The following is a 16786-nucleotide window of genomic DNA, read 5'->3' as shown; positions in this document are numbered from 1 at the left end:
TTTTTTTATAAATATGCCCCTGGTAACAACCATAAAGAATGTTTATCTCAAACCTTAACCTAAATGTAACCTTAGACATGTCTTTACCTGACCCACGATGTGGGGACTTAATTTTTGTCCAAATGTAAGATTTTAAAACTGGAGAGCAAATGTAAGATTTCTCTTTGTGGAGTCTGAGATGAAACACAACTGGACCAATCGAAGTTCAGTGTGTACTTTACTGTACAGCAGACAAATATCACGTCTCAGTGGAATCTGAGCGGCTCCGATCTGCACAGACGCTCCGTGGTTTGAGGGCGGATGATGTAACACGGTCACAGAAGAATCTCTGTGAGGAAAGAACTTTTCGCATCGCCTATCTTTAAACATCTTTCCTGTAATGTATTAGTGGGTGAAATGGTCTCACACACAAAAAACAACTGTGTGTGTGCTGGCCTCTGGTTGTATTGTAGGGGTTCATCTGCCACAGTGATGCTGTTGCTATAGCGATAAGGTCCACTAACTCAGGCTGGAATAACAGATTTCAATACAGAAGAGAAAGAGCAGGTTTTAGTTTGAGTGGACTTGAGTGTTTGGTGTACAAACAGTAGCAGTCAACCCATCACAACTCGTCTGCTCCTGCTGGAATTAATTCACAACATTTGAAGAGTGTGTCGTCCGGAGGTGAAAGACTCAACTTCAACACCACAGTTTAAAAGAACAAATGCTGCCCTGTTGTGCATTTGTGTTTTTATTCCCCACATTTGATGAATAATTCATCTGTCTGCTCATTTACTGTGGTGGAATTTAAAAAAATGCATGTTATTGTCAGGAGCATCTCGAAAATTTCCACTTTAGACTTTATTGTTGTTCGAGGGAACATTCAGTCAAGCTGATATTTTAGATTTAACAGATTAAAGAGACAAAACAATAAAAGTTGACTCACTTCTTCAGCTTCATGTAGTTGTCATTGACGACTGGTCTGCATTCAGCTCTGTGCACCACCATGCCCTCCAGACTGATTCCATCTACAACACAAGACAGTGAGTCAGCTGTTCAATCACACACACACACACGTTTGTACAGCTGTCTTAGTGAGGACACTCATTGACCTAATGCATTCCCTAGCCCCTTACCCTTAACCAAACCTAATTCTTACCCTAAAACCAAGTCTTAACCCCCAAACAGTCTATTAAAGGGGGTTCACAAAGTGAGGACCGGACAAAAGGTCCTCACTTTCCCAAAATGTCCTCACTCCATAGTTTGTAAACTCAAACTGGTCCTCACAAAGACAGCTGTGCAAGAACACAAACACCCACAACCCCACACACACAGTTTGTGTTGAAAAGACCACCTAAATCCAATCTGTTAATCCGTGAGTCTAAGTGAAATTTGTAAGGATTTTCTCGTGGCGTTCTCAAGATAAGGCGTTCACAGCGGGAAAAAACAAGCTTTGAGAGGACCTTTAGCTTTTGACCACCAAAATCTATTCAGTTCACCTTTGAGTCCCAGTGAACGTTTGTACCAAATTGGAAGAAATTCCCTTAAGGCGTTCTTGAGATGTCATGTCCACAAAAATGAGACGGAGGGGCTGACAACCCGAAAACATTATGCCAGTTGTGCAGAGGCATAAAAAAGTCGAGCGGTATCGGTTTTACTGAGACTTGAAATTCACGATGGCTTTAAATCTCAACGTCATTAAAATGTGAAGAGCAAAAAACTTCACAAATATGATGGTATTTTTATAGCAATATTTTTCAGGTCTCTAAATAATATGATCCTGGTTATTAATACATAAAAAGCATTAAATCAATAGATCTCAACCTTGAACTAGATATGAATGAGTCAGGCTTTTTATAACCCAGTCACAACTCACAGCTCCACATTTTCAGCTGATTCACTTTGAACATTCTTTTCATTTGCTGCCTTTATGTTTCAAGCTGTTCTTTCAAAAAGAAGCATTGACCTTCTGTGCTAAACCCTCTGATGACTCCGCTGGTCCTCTCCAGTCGTTACCGCCAGCCACTTTCATTTCATTGTTTATTCTTTTTATTTGAAATCGACTGTCCAGGAGTCCAGTTGGTGAGCGTTGGCGTCATATTGGCAACGGCTCTGTCTATTGTCTATTGTTGTACGATTTGGCATCGGCAAAAAAGTTTAGAGAAGCCGCAACATTTCAGACCCAGCAGTGGAAAACAAGACGAAAGCAGAAAGAGAAAATGAGAGAGAAGCTCAATGAGAGTTCACACACACCAGACACCATCAAACCTCAACATTAAAACCGCTTTTATTTCTATTGTATTTTAACATTCTCCCATAGAACAGAAGATCCCCAGGTGTGTATGAACCAATAGTCACAGGCCAATTCCCTCCCTCGTCACTACACTGCCTCTCACTCACATCCTTTTTCCCTATTGTCTCAGTCCATCCCACTTGAAATGCGGGGGCTGAGATGCAAAGAAAAGACTGGAGGATAAAACATCTCTCCCTCCGCGGCGTCACCTGCAGCGACGTCAGTCTCTGATGACGGAGACGCAGCAGGACCACCATTGAGTCGGCCTCTAAACGCTCCGCAGCATCTTTTGTTCCTCGGTCTGTTTTTCCGCTGATGATGTCACGTATTGTGCAGATAATAACGAGGGGCGCACATTAACATTTAATTGACGTCCTCCCACATGACATTACAAACTGTAAAACAGAAAGGATATTTTTCTGCATGAACAAACCTCTTTTCAGGCCAATCAAAGCACAGTTGCTATAAATTCACACCGAGTCACAGGAGCCGTTTATTCCGGCAGCAGAGCGATTTTATAATCATCAATTATTTAAGTCCGCATTTATTGAGTTTGAACATGTAAAAATCACTATTTATTGATTAATGGAATAATTAAATTGTGTTGAAATTATTGAGTAGCTTACATGTTTGTTTGAAAATATATTAGAGTAATTGATTCTGACTACAAACTACAACATCAGATAAAACGTGTTGTTTTGTGTTTCTCTTGTTAATCAGCTCCACAGTGAACACACTGTGCGTTGACCCAGTTATGAGAGTGTTGTTTGTTTGGGAGAATAAATCCCAAACACACACTTCACTGTACTGCACGGCTCCAAAGGCCTTTTTTATTATTGTGCTATTAATTATGTAAATTCACAACCTAGTTTATGGAGGGATGTTGCTGTTTCACTGTTCTTAGACTCACTGGTATTGGTGAAATGTTTTTTGTTTTTGAGTGGCTACGCGAGCAAAGAAAATTTGTAGCAGTATGAAGTTAAAAATGATTTTAAAGGATTGAATTAAATCTTGTAAGGACAATACTACTCACATTTTTTTTACACTGTTCTCATCGTCGACAAATCCCATGAAAATATAAAAACCCTAAGCCCACTGGTTCCCACCATAGATTGTATATAAAGATTGACGACATCACAGTCCCCAAAAAAATGAAGCCAAAGCATCTCCATCTCATAAACTCGCCTTCTCCATGTTCATAGATGGGACAAGTACACGTCAATTACATTTTTCTCAAAGATGGTTTCGGTCATTTTAGGTAGTTCATTTTTTATATCTATGTCTGTTTCTTACTTAAGATGCCAATAACAAATATATAGATACGGTTTTATAAAAGGCTTTTTTCCCTAAAACAGAAAAAATGAAACAAACAGGAGGAGGACATGGTAAATCTGTTGGGGGATATTTTCTTCCCAGGAGCAGAAGGTAAACGTAAGAGATACTGACACAATATAAACTCCCATGATTCTTCTAATGAAGGAACGTGTCACCCAGTACAACAGTGTTCTGTGTATTGAATAGGTTTAGGACACTAAAGCAGCCCTATGTGGCCACAGAGGAAAACAAGTGCAGTATCAGGCTGTGGCTCCACAGGTGGTGCGTGTCAGCCGGATCACTTCATTGTTGAAGGAAGATGGAGGATGTTTCCAGCCTTGACGTATTCAGTGATTATCAAAGCTGAACAAAAGCAGAGGCGCCAGCCATGGTCACCATAGTAACCATCGCATGCCACCTGACATCACGTGTCACGCAACAACAACAAAAAAGAAGTCAGCTTCAATCTTGAGTCAACGGACACTTTGCAGTTGGTGTCACGGATCTCTCTCTAATGTTCATCTTCGCCTTTCTCCCACAAATGGATGCAATTACATGCAATCATTGGCTGAAGAGTGTCAGAGCACTTGCCAGCAACATGTCTAAAAAAAACACACCCACACACAAGCAACATGTGCGCACACATGCAGGGGGAGTACTGAGCATCCTATACCCCAACGGCCCTGTTGTGTGGCAGCTGCGAACCAACAGGGTCAAGGCCATAATAAACACTGCTTCCCTCCTTCCATTCAGGTCTTTGTTTCCTCACTCCAGGACCCACAGACACACTGGATGTAGGAGAGATGAGTTTTTCTAATCATGGACAGACAGAGAGAGAGAGAGAGAGAGAGAGAGAAGACCTGCATGGGTTGAAGACTGACCACCGAAAATGTAGCTCAAGGCTTCTGTGTGTGGGAGGAACACTTGAGATAAATAGTAGTCTCCTGCATGTTGGCTTCACTATGCAACTCTTAAGTGTTGGATCGATGCTGTGGGTCACACCTTTAGCAGATAGTCAATATCCTAATTCTTCAACTGAGGCTGCACGAGAGGTTACTACTCGTCTGTCAGATGATGAGAAGTCATCGCATCATCTTTCTTTATCCAACACTTTCTTCTGCTTTGTCAAAAACCACAGATGGTATATAAAGATGGACGACATGACTGCTCTGGAGAAGTGATCGCCCACTACAGGCTGACTGCAGTATAAGCCACCTCCTCCACGTTAGCGGATGGGATATGACCGTTTCTGTCAGTCAAGGTAGTTCTTATCACACTGATGCATGTAGAACACTGCTAACACGTGAAACAAGACAATGCAACGTCTTTATACACTTTATTGAAATGAAGTGTGCAAGGTTCCTATAGTGACTGTGTTCTTTTTATCCATGTAAAACTACACTCATTTACTGCTCTCTGCTAAAGTAGAGTCAGGAAAACATGAATACGTAGTTGGAAAGACATGTAAAAGCACTGCATATAGTTAATTCTTTAGGAGTAGCGTGAATTGAGAAATGGGCTAGTGAAGACGGCAAAGGGAGAGGGAGAAAGAGAGGGAGAGGGTGAGAGAGAGAGACAGGTCACTCGTCCACCCCCTCACGCTCATCTCTTACCTCCATCTGCTTCGAGGCCCGTTCCTCAAAGCTCTGACCTTCCTCATGTTAAACACAAGAAAACAGCTTTTGCCGCCCACCAGGCGTCCATCCTCCTTTTCTGTCTCTGGATCAGCTCCCTCCTCATATGTGCTTCAGCGTGCACCCGTCACAAACACACACACACACAGAGCGCTTCATACATGTAAACTGCAGCTAGAGCAATACGTACAAATACATTAAAGCCCTTTATCCATGCAACATGGACACTGCTGCTCAATTCTGTAAAACTACCGCAGCCTAACAGTCTTGTTTTCCAAGGTTTACTAAACTTATGACTCACTGCACTTGCTGCTTCTGTTGTGTGCCTCAGGCTACTCGTGTGACCCCCCCCTCCAGCTCTCTCTCTCTGCTCTGAGACCCCACTCCAATAAGACTCTTTGGACGATTTCAACGCTTCTCAAAATCAACGCTCTCCCACCTCTCATCTCCACTGGAATCCGACTGAAGCCTGACGACCTCCTGGTTACGCTGCCGTGATTGAGGTGATATTAGTTCTCATGTATAAATGATGTACACACAAAAAGGCAAAAGAATACAAAACTACTACTACTTGACTGAGGAAAATTTGTATAATACAAATACTACAGGACTGTTGACCGTCATTTAAACCTGCAGAATTTTGCGGCAATTTGCATTAATTAAATCAAAATCACCTTCAGTGGATTCGCTCACAGGGGAAATCTGTTCTGCTCAAGCGCTACTTTGGTTAGATTTGGCATTTGGTAACAATCTTATAAATAAAACAAGTATTGTCCCATTCAGAGACTGAGCTAGATGAGCTCACTTTTATATATAACGGTTGTACAAAATACCAGGAGGAAGAAAATAGAGGCACCAGGATCTTGTGTGAATGAGTCGAGCCAGTGTCACAGGCTCTGCAGCACACGCACGTCCTCTGAGGCTGTGCACCAGGCTCTGTGTAAACATCTGTGTTCCCACACATATTTTTGTGTCCATGTGGACTAAATATTAACTGAAAAACAAGACTTGATAGTGGATTTGAAGAGAAGCTGTGTTTGATGTTTCTTCTCTTAATCTTAAAAAAAAAAAATAGAAAGGTGGAAAAATGTGAAGTACTTCATGAAATGAAATTACAGAGTTTATGGGAAAAGAAGATGTGTTTGAAGAAATAAAAGTATTTATGTGAAGCAACTTTTCCTCTTCAGATTTCCAACTTTGTGAAACACCGGTAAACAGATTCCAGCTCAGTCATTACACGACCAAGCAACTCAGGATTATTATTTTGATGAGAATTATTTGCGCTGCACCACTTAATACTGTGATCAGGTCTTTAGGGCAGTTGGGGTAGAGCGGATCGTCCACTAACCATGAGGTCGGTGGTCCGATTCTTGGCTCCCCCAGTCTGCATGCTGAAGTGTCCTTGGGCAAGCTACAACAGTGTGTGATAGAAAAATCCCAGGATGTAGAAGCTCTGCTTGTCAACCTGCTCATTTCAACTGAAAGTATCATCGAAAATCGAGATGCATTTACAAACACAACAACTTTGATTAATTCCTTTTTGTGTGATTTTCTACTTATTCGAAATAAAGGCTTCATTTTATGTGAGCTTTTTAGGGAACCTTTCATTTTATACTTTTAAGTGAAGCCTGTCGAAAGACTTTTGTGACACGAGCAATGTGAACTGCATCATTATCTTTCTGATGCCGCTGCTAATGATGGTTTACAGGTACATGTGATGAGTTAATGATACAGCTGCTATAAATAGCCGCTGCCCGCCATATAATGACAGCTGCTCCAGCCTGGACGATGCCACGGAACAGGTGAAGCTGTGTGAAGCTAAATCTTCACGGCTATCCTCAATGCAGCTCTAATGGCTGCTGGAGCAGACGGATGTATTGATACGTCAACACCGAGTGTCTGCATCCATCTGTAGGAGTGAATATCACATTTGGGGCCAGTTTGAAAAAAATACAAATGTATGCACACACACAAAATGTCTTAAGGCGTACAGAGTAAACAAAAAGAGTGAGATCGATTCTTAAGACGTTTCTGCTTCTTTCTCCTGCACACAAACACACACATACAGTCGTTTAGTGACAGAGCCTTTTCTATACATGACAACAAGGAGACAATAGGAGAGGGAAGGGAAATCGCTGATTGAATCTCCAAATATAATTTTCCATTAGAGCTCATCTCTACCAAGCCCAGAGGCTGCTTCATTAAGGAACTTTAATGATTCCATTCATTAGCTCTGAAGTGATTTTCCGACGTCTGTAACTGTACTCGGCCCACTCACTTTTATTTTGAACGAGCACCATCCATATGCAACAAACAGGTTTCAAAGAGATGTGTACACGGTGAGAACTGGTGAGCAGTTTAATGAATAACGGACTGGACTGCTCTCAGTGTGTTTCTCACTTGGACAAAGTCACTGGCTATATTTGAAAGTTTTATAAAAATGGTGCATCATGGGTTTTGGATAGGCAAAGAAAGAAAATACTGAAAAAAGTGGTCCCTCCTGTACGCCTGTTATTTCACAGTGAGTGTGAACTGAACGTCATTATCACTGACAAGCATCACGTCAGGAAAAAAGAAGATACAGGATGTCAAGCTCTGCAAGAGAAATGGACAATTACTGTATGTTTTGTTGACGTAAAAAAAGCCAAACCATCGTGCGGAGTAAGCAGGGTCTGCTTTCTGACAGAGACAATGTAAGTTTAGTGGTGAGCGAAGGAAGAATCTGTGAAGGAGCCTTGTTGTCACGGTGGAGCTGCCTTAACAAACACCGCCCTATTCATTATGGCCCTCGAAGGACATTGCAAAATTAAAATGGCCCTTAATCGAAAAATGGTTCTTCACCCCTGGAATATGTTAATTCATTTAAATTTGTAATATAATATTCATAACAACAGAGCCTCTGAGTATCCTAGCCTAGTTTATTCTAGTAGCCTGCAGAGTGTAATCTTATTGATCAGTGTGAGATTTTTTATCTTTGACTTTATTGATGATCATTTATTGTTACTATAATACTATTATGTCAACTCGATATATACCCTACATTTTATTTGTGCGAGACATAACATTTTCTTAAAAAGTGAACAAAACTGAGTAATTCACACAGAAAAATCTAGAATAAATTAATATTTTCCAATATATATATATATTTTTTTATTTGCAATGGCTTGACTTTGGTTTAGATAAATAATTGTAAAATCTACAATCAACTTTTTAAATATTTATAATATATATTTAGGTGTTTTAGGTTTTTTTGTCTGTGATACTATATGTGTCACACACACACACACACACACACACACACACACACACACACGATGAAGCAGAAGATTGACAGCTCTGAGCTCATATAAGACCCTATTTTAAGTGGTTGCCATGCCAGCTTCACAGCAGTCAGTGGCTCTATGTAACACCACAAGCTCTTAGAGCAGCTCCATGAATTATTCACCACCTCTAAGAGGTGAAAGCAGAGTCCTCGCTTTTGGCATTTTTGGGAAATTTTACTCAAACCTCCCTGGTTGTGAGGAGAAAAAAAAAGGCAACAGATTTTCTCTGACTTTGAAGATAGCGCCCGTCCTCAATGAGCCAGTTTTAATGAACAGGAGGCAGAAAGCAGGTCAACCCTCCCACAATCCTCTCTGCTGCATCTTGCCCTCGTTTGCAATTCCAATTGAGTGTTGTTGATGATGATACCACTAATCGCTTATGATTACAAAATCGCCGCGGAGGCAAGGAGAGAGGGAGAGCTGTCACTCTGGGATCTTCTCCCAGATAAATACACACAAACAGACAGAAAGGCAGGAATCCAGTAACGCGCGCGCGTGCGCGCGCACGCACGCACGCACGCACACACAGAGCGAGAGATCATCACCGCAGTCGCTGTGTTTATACTGCGTGTTCCACATAAATTAAATCTTCAATCCTTCCTTATGCAACGATCTTCCACGTTCAGCAACAGCTCTGACGCGGAACTGGTTGATAACCTGTTGCTCACAGTTTGTCTTAAGGGATAAGCAGCCGTTGATTCATCTCTATTGTTAAAGATGACTTTCATGACGTGTGGTACTTTTTAAAATTAAATTCTGAAAATGTTTGTTGGAGGCATGTGTAGGTTTTATGATCTGGGACAAAACTGGTACTATCAAAAGTAAGAAGTGTTTACTTAAAATAAAGATTCAAGATTAAAATCTCCCTCCTACACACTCGGTTGGGTGTGAGACGTGAGGGTATAAGGTTGTTAAACATGCATAAACCCGCTAAAAAAAGTAATTGATTCCTTTCCCATTGCCAGAAGAGGAGTTTGCTTTTCTGTGTTTGTCTAGAAATTCAATGAGCATCTTAACATTTGGAAAGGTGCAGCATCAGCGATCACACAGCATGCCCAAGTGGCCCAAATCTGTCCCCCTTTATGTGACCCAGATCTGATTGCTTAATGACAACACAAATCACATGGAATCAGATCTTTTCAAATCAGATTTGGGCCACTTTCACATGTGGTTCCAAATCAGATACAGATCAGATTTTTTGAAATGCGACCCCAGTCTGAACAGCCATGTGAATCATATCAGTCACTCTAGATCAACATTCTTCATAATTATGCGCAGGCAAAGGGGCGGGCGTTAACAGATGTAGTTGAACATCCTGAAATTTGGGATAAAATCTGTTTCATTGAAGCCATTCACGTCACGATCCCACCCCTCCTCCAACTCCCCATCCACACCTCTGTACAGAAGTAGCAGCCGGTGCTCCACAAAAAGCCATAATTACACTCTCAGCTCTCCTTCCCTCCATTCTTCTCCTACTCATCATCTGCTTCCACATTCGCCTCCTTCCACTGCACAATAAGTTAAAAATGAAACCGTAAACGCTCACATCTCAGAATCGAGCACTAGAGCTTGCAGTGTGAACGAGTCTTAGCGCAATCCCCCGGGTGTCATGTTTCCATCACTGCCGATCAGAGCCGGAGTCAATAAAACTCTTCGTCTACTGCAGAATCATTTGACCCAGGAGTGAATGCAGATTGGATCCATTCCCAATGCAGACAAAGGCCAGATGATGGTGGGTTTTTTGAACAGTGGAAAAGGGACTTAAGACAAAATTGAGCAGATCAGGTAAGGAATTGCACTTAACAGTAAGTGCTACTTAGGCTGGTTTGGGTGATAGAGGTGCTGTCGTAAGAGAGTTGTTAAGACAGAGAGGGGTGTCCCTGCTTTGATAGCATTTGGTAATTTGTCACCACTGGAGAACTGGCAAACATGAAGAGTCTGGGCTGTGATTGCCTTCTGTGCAGGGATGGTAATGCCAGACGTAATGGCCGAGAGGGAGGGTTAAACTGTTTGAGTTCTAGTAGGTGGGGACAGACCCTGGAGTCACACTGTGGGCGAGTAGTAGTCACTTGAATTTAAAGGTCAAGGAGCAGCAGCGTGTCACAGTGATTTGACACCCTGCTGCATTGTGGGCCACGTGTAAGGGTTTTACTGTGTGTGAGGGGAGGCCCACCAGAGAGGCATTGCTGTGGTCGAAGAGAGAGAATGAACAGCGCCCTGCCCGAAGAGCTGAGACAGATAAGGCCAGATTTTTCTCATGTTGTTTCCAGGCTTCTCATGACCTTGGATTGGGTGAGAGATGAAAAGGCGCTTTTTAATAGAGTGATGGAGAGATTCACAGGCAGGGATGAATAAGAGATTAGTCGGTTTTAAAAATGTCAAGATGGCAGATGGAAGAATCACCAAAGCTGAACAATCGTCTGTTTGCTCTGTGAGATATGACCTTTAGTATTAATTATGATAAGTGTGATATGTTGGCTTGAGGCTTATAATTAAAGTACTGACCAGCTTGTAGTTAGGTAACATGTTAAAAAGCATCCATTCATCATTGGGCAGCAGGGTGGTATTTCTCTGGAGTTTTTTCCTAAAGCTTTTTAAAGATGGATTTCAAATCTGCCTCGACCATAACCTGCTTTAATTAAATTTAAATGGAGCAGTTTTTTAATAAAACTTCTGCTGAGTCCCCCTCCTGGAATTATGGATTTTTTAAACAGCTGAAACAGTGAATTAATCAATCAGTGGATTTAGATAATTGAGTTGTTGTTACAGTATTTTTTTCTTGTTAGTTTTCTGTGCTAATAAAATGAAAATCTTTGGGTTCTGGACTGACATTATGCATTACACACTTTCTGATGTTTTGTCTAAATAATTCATAGGTTGATTTAAAAAAACAATATGGAGATTAAACTGTAATAATCACATTAGTACATAGTTAATATCCCTGCACAGCGTGTGCACTGCCTCTGCTGCTCTGCAGTGACAAATACAGACACAACTCAGGTATTCCATCATTGCCAGTCTCCCGTGCAAGTTCCAAATTACTCGTTATGCAAATTACCTGGCAAAGCTTTGCTGATGTAAAAAAAAGAAAAAAATCATCTACAGTAGGTTACAAACGGCACTGAAATATCTCTGCAGCAGGATTGTTGTTGGGGTCAGAATGAGGCATCAATATAAATTTAGTGTTCAGGCTATTAGCTCAAGAGTTGGTGCATGTGTATGAGAAAGTATTTTAAAAATGAGAAGATGCCGAGTACGATAAGAATAATTAGTTTAACGTGATGACATTTTCTCCTTCTACCCTCATTGTTTTTGGAATTTTCCAAGAGATGTTACGTAATAGAAACACGAACAAACATGAAATCTAACAAATGAATTGGCTAGAAAGGAATTGATGGAACGATCGAGCTCTTTTTCTTAAAACTCATTATGGGTTTAAAATAAATAATGAACTCACCATGTAGCAGCTGAAGCTTCAATACACAGATTGTATCTGCACAGTCGCTCATGACCAGACACTGGCACTCCCTGTCGATACAGAGAGAGCATCCCCCTGCTAGAGATGAAACAATACTAACACAAGAATGGCAGATGAGGCCATTTGTCTAGAATGAACATTTCTTACGTTCTGTGATGTTCGACCCTGTGATGTTGAGGTCAGGACTCAGAGGAGGCCGCGGCATCTTTGTCTTCCTTGTCTGAAGATGGCTTTTTAAGACTCTGGCCGTATGGGGTCGGTGTTCGGATGTTTGTGTGATAACAGCACTATTACATAACATTTACAGCCCTGTTTCTTTCCTTATATTGTATATAGAATTCTATTTATACACACAGTGGTGGTGTGAGGTGTTCGTACCAAATGAAAGGGTTTAATGCAGCTCCCTGAGCAAGTCAACAGTCTGACGGGATAAACCAGTTCAAAACACGGCTTTCATGAGCAGACCACTGTTGACTGAAATTGGTCCATTTCCTCCACAAGGTCAATTCACACACACAAGACCAACACACACACACACACACACACACAACCAATCAATGGACAAGTGAGAGAACTGCTTGGTGGCCTCCATGAGAGTAAACAGGGTTATTTACATAAATGCATTTCCTGTTGCTTTCATTTATGTAAGTAAGAGCGGCAGCCGGCTTCTCCCTGTCAGACGAGGGAGAGAAATCGCGCCAGTAAAACGCCCCTGAAGTAAACTGGACCCCTTCTCAAACAGATTCCAGATCACATGAAGCGCTGTGTGGTAAACAGATGGATTTGGCTGCAAAAGGAGTTTCACATTCGGACTCACACAAGCTGAGACAGTTTCACAGCAGGAGAATTCTGGAAGCAACCCCCCCTCCATCTGGTGACAGGAGGGCGCGCGCACGTGTGTGTGTGTGCGTGTGAGTCTGTGGGCTAATTGCAAGAGCTCGGCTCTGCACCTTTTATATCAGAGATAATTAGGGAAAGGGAGCAAAAAAGAAAGAGCTCCTGAAGTCTGTGCTCTCTTCTGTTGTTTGCTCACATATTCCCTATCTCTCTCCTCCCTGCGAGTGACGCTGTCTGCCCACTCACTCTTAAGGGGGAGAGAGAGAGAGAGAGAGAGAGAGAGAAAGAGAGAGAGGAGGGACACCGAGCAGCACAGAGAGCCAGTTTGTTTTCAGCTCCCAGTTCACTGTAGCTCCTCTGCCAGACAGGACTCACCCAGCCACCATCACACACATTCCCCTCTCACTGCACGACAGCTGACAACACCTTTTAATTTTCTCGGCAGCACCACACACTCACACAGCCTCATTCAAGAGAGAGAGAGAGAGAGAGAGAGAGAGAGAGAGAGAGAGAGAGAGAGAGCAAACAGGCTCCGTTTGTGCTGCTCACACACTCACATGCAGAGGCACCAGCTCTGAGGAAGCTGGTCCGAGGCTGGAGACGCTGACTCGAGAATGGAATGGAACTTCGGAAGGATGGAGAGTGAACTGAGGCACATCAACCCAGACCTGCTGCAGCCCAGCAAGAGCTTCAAGAAGCCGTCCTCAGGCACCATCACCCTCAATGTAGGGGGGTTCCTGTACACCGCCCACCGCACCACCCTTTCCAAGCACCAGGGGTCCTTTCTGGAAGAGGTGGCCAACGGCAAGAAGGCGGTTCAGCACACCGACTCCATGGGTAACCCGTTTATCGATAGAGATGGTCCAGTTTTTCGCCATGTGCTCAACTACCTGCGAACTGGTGAGCTCCAGCTACCTGACGACTTCCGGGAGGCAGGGCTCCTGCGGCGGGAGGCCAACTTTTACCATCTGAGCGAGCTTGTGGAAGCGGTGGTCGACTGGGAGAGCCAGAGAGCGGCCCAGAAAGAACCCGCCTTTTTGGAGGTGACGGACAGCCATGAGAGGTCGCAGGGCCTCAAGGTGTACTGCAGCGACCCCACCTTCATCGACAAGGTGAAGGGGCGGCTGGTCCAGATCTCCAAGAGCCGCCTGGACGGCTTCCCGGAGGAGTTTGAGGTGTCGTCCAACGTGATCCAGTTCCGGCACTTCATCAAGTCGGAACCCGGCTCGCGGCTTGTCCTGAAGGAGGACAGCACATTCTTGTGCACGCTTGACTGTCTGAAACTGGAGACGGTGATGCTGGCGCTGAGATCGGGCTTCAAACTGGTCACCAGTCTCGACAGCAGCAAAGGATCAGTGGTGGCGGCTGAGGCCCTTCACTTTGTCAAGTAGGCACGGAGGCAAACCGAGAGAGGAGGAGAAGAAGCGGTGGAGAAATAAAAGAGTAGTGCCTGATTCCACATCCACCCTGCTAATGTAAGGTATTGGCTTGAAGGTCGTGTAATGTGTCATGGGTGGGAGGAGAACAGGTGGCCGGGACTGTATCACAGGACCAACCTTTGCACTGCTTTGTAAGCTAGCATGTATAGAATTTAGAGCTACTCAGCATTAATGCTATCTAAATTGGATGTGACGAGATATCATACGCGTAAGCACCGCTCTGTAATCTAGAAGAAAAGCTTCTACAGAGAAGACAAAAGGATCAAACAGTTTTATCAGTGGATTCGTCTCTGCACAATAACTGCTTCTGCCGCGATGTGCACTGTGGTGCCATTCAGCTTTTACTACAGTCCGCGCGTGTGTGTACGTGTGTTGCTTTACCCTGTGTGAGCAGTGTTTAGTTGGTTTAATAGCTTGTGTTTAGTTTATTAGCCTGAAGGAGCCTGAAGGGAAAACCACAGAGCGCCGTGGTCGTCCTTGATGGACGAACAAACCTCACATCCAAATCAGACTCAAGCGGCGTGAACTGTTTCTCACAACGTGTCGACAAGTTGACTTCAAGTGCAAAGAACCGTGATTATTGTAAGGGCTTTGAATCTAGCATGATGCATGTGCACCGAATGAACTGTGTGTTTGTTAAGTGCTGTGAGACTCTGTGAAGCCAGTGCCACAACAATGTCTATGAATATTGTGAATATTTTACAAATAAAAGTGACGATGAAACTATTGGGTCAAAGTGTTTTGAAGGGTATCTGGTTTGAAGCAACTGTATTGTCTTGATGTAAAGTTCTATTATATCTTATATGTACAGGTATATAGATATTCTCACACACACACACACACACACACACACACACACACACACACACACACACACACACACACACACACACACACACACACACACACACACACACACACACACACACACACACACACACACACACACACGTTTATATTAGAATGCACGGCTGAATGATGAATCATGTAATTACAGCCCAGTCTGAAGTCAGAGCAGACTAGATGGTGAAATATTCATTCAGTGCTGTGATTTCTGTTGTTCCTGATCCAGTCTTGGTGTCAAGTTCATCTTCACAAAGATTTTCTCTGACACAACAGGCTCTTGGTTGTGGACAGTGAGAAAAATTTGATCATGGTTGTTTTTTTAATTAATCTCTTAATAAAACAGTCATCATGGAAAAATGTCTGTCTCACATTATCAATTAACGATTGAAAACCTGCTCTCCTTTACCTGCTCTCATGACGGACAAAGGAAGTTTAACCATGTGCTAACACAAACGTAAAGCAACTCCACCTACAGAGGCCTTCGGGGAGCCTGTTCAAACTAAACTCTCCAGATCCAGTAAAGAAACTTGCTGTTTTTTTAAAAGTAGGCCAGTCTGAGATGAATCCTGCTTTTATTATTCAAGGACCTAATTTCTTCACTCTGCACTAAACTCTGATATGTGCCATCATCAACATTAGCTATATGCTCCCAGTTTCATTAATATTACACTTTGTGAGAGTTTGTGATTGTTTTAGTTATCCTCCCTCTTAATGAGAATTGAATTACTGCATTACCTTGCTGATTGGTTTTGTGAAAAGCGAGGTGAGCCACAAGGCAAAGCTTTCGATGTACTAGTTGATCTACGTTCACAGAAGCCAACCTGTGCTCATGAACTCTGGGTGGTGACTTAAAGAACAAAGTTAGTTTTCTCCAGGGTGGGCTGGCTCAACCCTAGAGATAGGGACATCTGGAGGGATCTCAGAGTAGAGCCGCTGCTCCTTCACATCGAAAGGGGACAGTTGAGGTGATTCAGGCAACTGATCAAGACGCCTCCTGTGCACCTTCCATTGGAGTTTTTTCCGGGCACACCCAACCAGGATGAGACCCTGAGGTAGACCCAGAACTTACTGGAGGGCTACATCTCCCATCTCACCTGGGAATGCCTCAGGACCCCCCCCAGGAGGAGCTACAGAGAAGGACGTCTGAAACATCCTGCTCAGCCCGCTGCCTCCACGACCCCATCTCAGATAAGTGGAAGAAAATTGATGGACGGACCCTTACTCACCCACTTCAAGCGAGTATAGCGGTGGCGAACCTACGCCTCCATTTCACTTCCAATCTGTGCGAGCGAAGAAGCAAATAAAACATTATTTTCCTGCGGCGAATCAAATTCGCAGCGTGGCTTTGCATGGAGATCATCTTTGGTGAACTTTGACCTGCGATAATCGCTTCACATTCGTGTACAGTGTAAACTTGCCCTCAGGGGATAGAGGAATGCCCAAAGCAACCTCAATGTTGTTGTCTTTCTCTGACAGGAGGTCATTTCCCACCACTGCTTTGATTTTATCAAGTAAAATGTGTCTTGTAGAATAGATACGATAAAATCATTTATTAAAATATTGTGTATTGATAATAATAGACAGTGACCCTAATAAATAATATATAATAATCAAAGTTTAAATAGCTCACACAATAACCAGAT

At 42.9% G+C, this 16786-nt stretch overlaps 2 protein-coding genes across 3 annotated transcripts in view; one reads left to right on the top strand and one right to left on the bottom strand.

The window, feature by feature from the left end:
* The window catches only part of LOC118120500 (general transcription factor IIF subunit 2), a 33700-nt gene that overhangs the window by 3764 nt on the left and 13150 nt on the right, over positions 1–16786 (bottom strand). For both annotated transcript variants that reach the window (XM_035175504.1, XM_035175505.1), the window contains exon 5: positions 926–1007. In XM_035175504.1, coding sequence (XP_035031395.1) covers positions 926–1007 — 82 coding nt within the window. The remainder of the gene's footprint in view (positions 1–925; positions 1008–16786) is intronic.
* Positions 13035–15020, top strand: kctd4 (potassium channel tetramerization domain containing 4). The gene has a single exon (XM_035175503.2). It carries the CDS (start codon positions 13473–13475, stop codon positions 14247–14249), a length of 777 nt encoding a protein of 258 aa, XP_035031394.1. The 5' UTR covers positions 13035–13472; the 3' UTR covers positions 14250–15020.

The sequence above is a fragment of the Hippoglossus stenolepis genome, chromosome 13 (genome assembly GCF_022539355.2).
Source record: "Hippoglossus stenolepis isolate QCI-W04-F060 chromosome 13, HSTE1.2, whole genome shotgun sequence".
Classification (NCBI taxonomy): domain Eukaryota; kingdom Metazoa; phylum Chordata; class Actinopteri; order Pleuronectiformes; family Pleuronectidae; genus Hippoglossus; species Hippoglossus stenolepis.
This window is presented reverse-complemented; position numbering and strand designations above follow the sequence as displayed.